The sequence below is a fragment of the Ammodytes marinus genome, assembly GCF_949987685.1.
Source record: "Ammodytes marinus genome assembly, contig: scaffold_551, whole genome shotgun sequence".
Lineage (NCBI taxonomy): Eukaryota > Metazoa > Chordata > Actinopteri > Uranoscopiformes > Ammodytidae > Ammodytes > Ammodytes marinus.
This window is the reverse complement of record NW_027648138.1, coordinates 5,760-14,118: the sequence shown is the minus strand read 5'-3', so window position 1 is coordinate 14,118 and position 8,359 is coordinate 5,760. Positions and strand designations below refer to the sequence as shown.

Here is an 8,359-nt window from a genome sequence, read left to right as displayed (position 1 = left end):
AGAAGTCTTTCAGGTTCACCTAAGAGATGGGTATCGATAACTTAACCTATTATGCAAAAACTTTTTCATGGTTTTCCAACATTAGTATGGGTGCGCTTCCCAAAGTATGAGAATTAACAACCACTTCTCTCTTTCTCCACGTTCTTCCATCTGAAAATGTGTGATCAAACTGAATCAAACTGGTAGATAAATTCAAAACAATCAGACATTTTTGGAAAATGGGGCTTAAAGAGACAGGCTCTTAAACAGTGTTTCATACAGAGGCTGAAAGAGGAGATTCAGCATTGGCACTGTGAGAAATAGAAATGGTTTTTTTGGACACTACACCATGAAAACTGTTTCTAGTCGAACCCCAAATTTCAATTTTGGACCTGAAAATTAGCATCATATGTTACCTTTTAAAATCAAAACAAGTGGTAATTTACACTCTGGTGAAACTTACCATTCAATGATCGTGGCTTCAATTCAAATAATCTTTTACATTATTTTATCCGATAAATGTTATTTTGCAGGAAGGTGCAAATTAAGACAAAACAGGATTTTATGTCCAAAAAAAAGCTGTGTAAAATCTTCTCATAAACTCCATGTTCCTGCTGTAATTTATGATTTTTTTGTCTAATATCTCAAGTCTTAAGCCTTTTCTCAAGATAACCCTAACGGCATCACCAGGGTAATTTTCAATGACTTTCCTCCAGAGCTACAGAAGACATTAAATAACACTTTCCAAGTGCTCTCCACAACTACTGTAGTAAGACAAAAGCATAGCCATTTGTAATAAACACTACGATACACGACAGTCTTCAATAGGATGATTCTAAGCTGTTTTGTTGTGGGTAGGACAGACAGAAAAAATATAAAATAGAGATATAGTTACACCAGACTTGGACACAGTCACAAACACTTACCTTAGACCCAATAAGTACCAGGTCAATCTTGGCTTTGTCGTAGGTCCAGGAGCCGAACTTCATGGAGCAGTTCTGATAGTCAAAGGGGAAGTACGTAATGTCCATGGGGCAGGATGATTTGAAAATGGCTGGAGGAACCCAGGTGATGGTGCCATCAAACTTCAGCAGAGCCTTGGTCTTATCCTCCACCAAGAAATCACCTACAGCGCTGTGTGTGTGTGTGTGTGTGTGTGTGTGTGTGTGTGTGTGTGTGTGTGTGTGTGTGTGTGTGTGTGTGTGTGTGTGTGTGTGTGTGTGTGTGTGTGTGTGTGTGTGTGTGTGTGTGTGATGGATCAATCAAGTAGAAATATCCAGATGGCAGAGAACATACGAGGGGGAAGATATGACATAATCATACATGGGTTTAAACAAGACACAAAGGTTTGAAGAAGGGGAAAACGTCAAACAATGAGAGGAAAGGAATGGAGGAAATGAAAAGAGGTAAGAAAGATAGCATTAGGATAAAAATAGAGGACAATGAAGCAGTATTGTGTCTTTTGTGAAATACAAAATGTACTTTGATTAACATCCTGAATCACTGCTGTAAATTGGGAGAAGAGTTGAAAGCCTAATTAGGTCAATTGAAAGCCAGAGAAAAGGGCACATCACAAACTGGCCGTGAACAATACACTAATCACATTAGCATATTTTATTTTATTGCATTTCAGTCTGTTGCACAGTGTAGCAGCTCGATGTATCAAAGACATTAGTGTTTTAGAAGAACAAGCCGCAAACACAACACTGTCAGGTTTTGTATGGAGAACATGTCAGCAAACTGTTTCCTGTTGACGCATCTACAGACACAGCAACATTCCAATTGAGTCGTGTTAAGGTGAAAGTGATGAATGTACATTGTTGTGTCCAAAATTCACTTTTGTTATAGTTCGATTTCAGTTCTGTTTTGGTCTCCAACAAACCGTACGGGAAATGTTTTTTTTTTTTTGTTCAAGATATTTTTTTGGCATTTTTATGCTTTATTGATGGTGTAGAGACAGAGTTGAAATGGGGCAGAGAGGGGAGTGACATGCAGAGGACGACCGCGGGCTGGAATCGAACCCGGGTCCGCTGCTGGCCGAGGCCCATGGCCCTACCAACTGAGCTAAGGGGGCCCCCTGGGAAATGTATTTTGTTCTGGCTCTTTAGATGCTAAATGCTCAGCTATGTTCAATAGCTAGTCGCTAACTCTCTCTGTCTGCTCTTTAGTCCTGGGTAGGTAGCGCACAGAGGATTTATCCGCCCGTTTCTTTTCTCTTTTTTTGACAGAAAATAGCTGCCTGCTTGTGCTGGAAACCAGGTTTTAAAGAGAGGTGAAAGTCAACCATAAAAGTCAAGTAGCAGGCTGTGAATCCAGGCCATGTGAGCTGAATGAAGTTAAGGTAAGTGAATATATTGACTAGTGCAGCCTCATGTTAGAGAGGGATCATCGTCTGGATTAAAATAAACCAATGTTGACAGTTAGTTGGAGAAAGTATGCAAACCAAGTCTCTGGTGTCTAAGTCACTTAGTACACAGACGCGCATTCACCCAGACCTCTCCTCAAGAGGGTTTGCAAAGTCATTTGTTACTAAGGTGAACAGTTGTTGCAAGGTTTTGAACTATCCTGCTGAGGAAAATCTCTACATATTATTGTAATTATAGTAAGCATGATAATGCTATTGATGAGGGTAAGGACAGTGACAGTCTCACTTGTTGTAGAGCACAATGTCAGGTCTCCAGATCTTGTTTGATGGAACCCTTATGAACTCAATGCCGTCAAACTCAACCGGCATCCATCGCAGCTTGTAGTCATTCCAAATCTGAGAGAGGAAGAGAAAAACATTGTGAGCATACTGGGGAGTCATCTATCTGTTTTCGTGTTTTGCATTGTACGCTGCATATTAGTCACTGGAGACATCTCCCTTCATGGGAATATATCAAAATACATATTTATACTGCAGGCAGAGAGCTCTTTTGATGTTTTACAGTGGAGCCAAATGAGAATATGTTGGCAAAAACGGAGCATCAGAGTGCTTTCTTTGCTTTTTTTTTTTTTTGGAAGCAGTTCTTCTTTGTAATAGAGCCACAAAGCGTAAGTAAGCAAATAAGACATCCACAATGGTCACATCTGTGTGTATGATGTAGTTCAGAACGATAATATAAGCAAAAAGCTCCCAGAGAGAAATAAAGGATGAATGCCATCACTTGCTATTCTGTCAACATACCTGCAGGAAACATTTCATGAGGCGTAGATCCATTAGTCTTGGCTATTTGCATGTCATTCAAGATGAACTCATTCATTAGCAAGGTGGATTAATAACCATTTACGACCCTGGGAGCTTTTTAATTAACCACCTCATGCTACGCTGGCTTTTTCATTTATCTATCTAGGTAGTTTACAAAGATATGACTGTGGATTTAAATCATGATAAGGTCAAGGTTTATGGCTTTTTGATTACAAAATATAGATTTCGAAAATATAGATTAAAAAAATCTCCATGACAATGACATTCCAGCATTCGGAATAGCACAAAGTGAGTCAATGAAAACCGGCTGTTATATTTGACTTGTATTTCTGTGAAATACAGTTTAAAAATAATTGATTGCTGAACTGCTAGCCAGGCAGTCAACATCAAGCATTAATTGAGTGAACAACTTAATCTTTTGTTCACACTTAGTTGGGGACTGTACACAAATTATTGGGGAAAGGGTGCTAAAAGCTTTTGTAACTAATTGTTGTAAGCAGGGGGGAAGTATATGTACAGTATACTATTATTTATTATAAAAATAAATACATTTCACCAATAATCAATCATCAATTTACGTATTGAATTTTCTTTTTTATTAAGAAAATCCAAACCAATAATTTTCATACATAGATTTATTCAATAAAGAGGCAAATAAACGTTGCTTTTCCTGTGTTGCGAGCAGTGCACTGCAGACTGTAAATGTAAAGTGTGTCAAAGATCCCTTATTTGGAGACCACATTGTGTACAAAGACTGTAGTTGTGTTTTGTACTGTTTGAAATTAAGTTACCCTATCTATTTCATTAAATAAGTCAGTGGATCTGGTTTTGAAGGAGTATAAAGTGAAAGCATTTGGGAAACAAACACTGTATACTGTCACGGAGGGAAACCGCTGCAGTGTTGCTGCAGAGCAGATGCCATAAATTCATCAATGAGGGGGAGGGCTTTTCTAAAATGGCTACAACCATAAACCCACTGGCTGCAATTCAAAGTCTTTATCATTGACTGTGGTGTTGACACAGCTTCTCATTAGGGATGCCTTTTTATAAATATACAGCTCAGCCATTAGAAACGACTAATAAAATCCGCCTATCCAGGCCTTACAATGCATTTTAATTGGAGAGCTCAGAAATCACAGTACCATGTTATCCACCACTCAATTGCATCAGAATCCATCAGCTGTTTGGCCATGCAGCACAATTAGTCACTGGTTTAAAACATACATGCCTATCATGTTTATTATGGGTTGCAGCTTAGATTATATATTTATTCAAAAAAGAAATAGATGTTTGGCATTCAGTATAGAAATGAAAGGAAGACAAAGAGGGACCAAGTGTGTTATTTGGGATACAGCTGTGTGAGGTCAGGAGTTCAGGGCTCCCTTGATATAGATCTGCAGAAAGGCAGAGCGTGACTAACCATAATGCTAACATTGATCACCAGCTGACTGCATTCATTCAGGTGTCTATCTGGGCTATCCTTCTTTTTGCTCTTCTTCGCTTGTCCCCTCTCCTATATGTTTTTACTGTGTTTAAAAGATTAGTGATGAATTACACACACACACACACACACACACACACACACACACACACACACACACACACAGTGAGAGAGAGAGAGAGAGAGTGGTGTTCTATATTGATGTCTGCTTGTATATGCGCTATCCTCCTCAGTCTTCCTCTCTCTCTATATACCCCAAGGTGGGGTTAGGTCAATAAAATGAAATTGCTATCATAAAATAGTTTATACATTGTGTGTGTGTGTGTGTGTGTGTGTGTGTGTGTGTGTGTGTGTGTGTGTGTGTGTGTGTGTGTGTGTGTGTGTGTGTGTGTGTGTGTGTGTGTGTGTGTATGCACTTACATGTCTGAGCCACAAATTTGTTTCCATTATCTGATTCACCTCATCCTGCAGAGAGAAGGAAGAGAGATTGTCAGCCAGCAGATGATGGTGACGTGAGACAGAGAGTGTGTTGTTGGTACAGCAGCTACAACAGCTAAACACATATGGAGTGAACAGTCCATAGAAAGGTATTGCCAGAAATGGAAAATACTTGAATTTGAAAATAAATGGAATTCCTTTCTCTAATCTAATGCATGGTGAGGTTACAGTTGTCACTTCTTCTCTGGCGACCCTTTGTGACCTTCATTCAGTTTGTTTCAGCCTTAGGATTCTCAAAAGGTCCACACAAGTCAAACACAGAAAATGCTTCCGCCACATAATGTAAAAGTTGACATTTGAAAATAACCTATATTTTCACATTTTTTTTCAAGGCATCCACACCTTGGCGTGCACATCCACACACTCACCTTTGGATTGCTCTCACCTTGCCAGAGCAGACAGATACTAGTAGCTACGTATCTACCCAGTCTTTGAAAAGGCTCCTGCAGGCAATTTTCTCTTAATCTGAGGATTTCCATCCTGAGCTGAAAACCTCTTTTCACGGGGGAGGGGATGTGCATCAACCCCCCCCCCCCCCCACACACACACACAACCACCATCCCTCCACGCCTTCCCCCACTCGCATTTAACTTAACAATTTCAAAAGCAAAACAGCAGTGGGTAACAACACTGTGTGACATTTTCCCAATCCGTGAAATTGAGCAGACTAAATAAAGACCGCATTCACTTCTTGCTTTCACTTCTCTCGTTCCGCAGCTTATCTTTTGCCTTTTTATGTCTCAAAGGTAGGAATTATGATCAAGATGGTGGTAAGGAAGTTGTCTCTCAGCTCACACAGGCTCTCACATACCGGGTGCTATGAGTGAGACAACAGTTTGGTTACGTTCACCTGCAGGCTCATAAAACAAGACACCCAGTAGGGTATGAAATAAATGGGCTTAAAACACCTTTGACATCATGTAGCCTACTTGAACTTTTAAATATTTCTGAGAGTCAAATTTTTCCCCGGGACTATCAGTGCAAAGAAGGGTATTTCTATATAGTTTTTTCTTAAATTACTTTTTTTTCCTGGTACGCTCACAAAGGAACAACAGTTGGCGTCGTAAAAACATTACCGCATTCGACACACACAGGCATTCAACTCGTGTGTGTGTGTGTGTGTGTGTGTGTGTGTGTGTGTGTGTGTGTGTGTGTGTGTGTGTGTGTGTGTGTGTGTGTGTGTGTGTGTGTGTGTGTGTGTGTGTGTGTGTGTGTGTGTGTGTGTGTGTGTGTGTGGTTGCAGTGTGGTTGCAGTGTGTGTGTGTGTGTGTGTGTGTGTGTGTGTGTGTGTGTGTGTGTGTGTGTGTGTGTGTGTGTGTGTGTGTGTGTGTGTGTGTGTGTGTGTGTGTGTGCTGTGCATGGGTGAGTAGCTTACAACTTTGACCAGCTGCGAGATGGAGACCTCAAACTCCACAGTGACGGGGTCGGAGACATTCTCCACTGGTCTGATGAACTGGTTGTATCTTCTGAACAGTGTCCTGAACAGGCGGTCCTCTGCTTTGGAGGAAAAGCAATCTGAACGGACAGAAAGAAACAATAAAGAGAGAGGTAGAAATGGGTGATTAGTGTCTGCTGGATAAGTGAATGTAAACAAAAAGAGATGACACTTAAAGCTATCGTGCGTAACTTTTTTATATAAATGAATGTCGGTTACATTCAAGCCATCGCCAAACAATTTGACACCAAGTTGATCAAGCCTATCAGCTCCACCAAACTCTCTCTGTATTTCTCAGTATGTCAGCGTTTACAAACTGGTGTCCCCCCCCCCCCCCCCCCCGACACTGGCGCAGGAGCTCAGCAAAAATCCCAAGAAGTGCCCAAGAAATGTTTCAGTTATTGAATCTACTGCTAAGAAAAAACCTGGACGTACAGCAGAAGGTATAAAATCAATTTGTGATCCCCGAATGGCTTACATAATGTACTGTATATGCGCAGACAGTGTTCTTGAAAGTTCCTCATGGGGGCAGTTGAAGTTACGCACTATAGCTTTAAAGAACAAGAGGTGAAGATGATAAAATGAAATTATCTTGGTAGAAATACATGTTGTGAGAAGATTCCTGAAAGGCCAGCAGTGCTAATCAATCACAGATACGCAGCTATATCATCCACAGGCCTGCAAGTCAATTCTAATCAACTCAAGTTAAATGGTAAACTGAAAGAAGATATAGACTTCAACCTCGTTCAATTTCATGCGGCAACACATCAGTAAGCATTCTGAGGTTTTGGACTCATTTCTCACGATATTTGATCAATCATCTTAAAGTTTAAAAGTCCAAAAGTCCACTTTATAGAAGTTTGTGACAGGGCGTGACTATCAGGGTGACTGGGCTGGTTTAAATTGAGTCACTGCATTGTCAACCGGTACGACAAGGAAGCAGAAGGCAGCCCTGTCCACTCTGAATGTTATGGGAATGCCATACATACATCTGTTTTCTTATTTTATTTTGGATCATTGGATCTCTTCCATTCATTCTGCTCTCACAGGGATTATGAGAAGGTCAGCTTTACTTCCTCACACTGACCTCTTTGACCTCTACCTCCTGAGGGACCTGCCAGCTTTCAGAATCACTCCCTCAATATATTTCAATTTAGTTCAGCTGACCATGAGGTCTTTTTCATTAGCTCCTGTGTCCCTTAATCCCGAGCAATACCTGTTTTTATAGATCCTACTTATTTACCAGTGACCTATCCCCACACAGTAAGCAAACCCTGAGCCTAACAGTCCAAAAACCAGGCTTTAATACAATTCCCATAAGCGAAACCACGCTTTTTATGGCGACATTTTTCCCTCCTTCCATTTGACCATATTTGGAGCTTTTCAACACTGTTCACACCATGGCACCGCATCGCCAGCAGAGCAATATTAGTGTGTGCATTGTAGCAATGGATCGGTAAGTGTGTAGAATCTGAACTTTACAATTATAAATACATCCACTTAAGGGCAAATGAGAATGAAGTATCTAAATGGAGGAAAATAAATGTGACAAGCATGTCCTCCTCTCTTCTCCTGAGTGATGGTAAATGTAGGTAGGTGTGTTGGCAGCCGTGGGTGTGTGCATCCTTTATGAGTAAACGATGTATTATAATTGACCTAAATATAGGTATGTCTTTGGCGAGACGGCTGGTTACATGCTGTAAATTTAACCAAAACATGAAGGGACTTCTTTAGTAATTATCCCTGAAGGAGCCAGAAAGGCCTGGGGCACAATATAAACATGGCTACCAAGTGGAAAATTCATGATGAGCTATTTAAA

The 8,359-nt window shown here is 40.5% G+C and overlaps 1 protein-coding gene across 1 annotated transcript; it reads right to left on the bottom strand.

Moving 5' to 3' along the window:
• Positions 1-905: 905 nt before the first annotated feature.
• LOC307270994 (neuronal acetylcholine receptor subunit alpha-3-like) lies at positions 906-6,677 on the bottom strand (the record flags this gene model as incomplete). The annotated part of the gene is made up of 4 exons (XM_080054880.1): positions 906-1,113; positions 2,631-2,740; positions 5,028-5,072; positions 6,481-6,677. Coding segments are annotated over 4 exons (560 nt in total), but the record flags the coding sequence as incomplete, so codon positions are not given.
• Between the last annotated feature and the right edge of the window lie 1,682 nt (positions 6,678-8,359).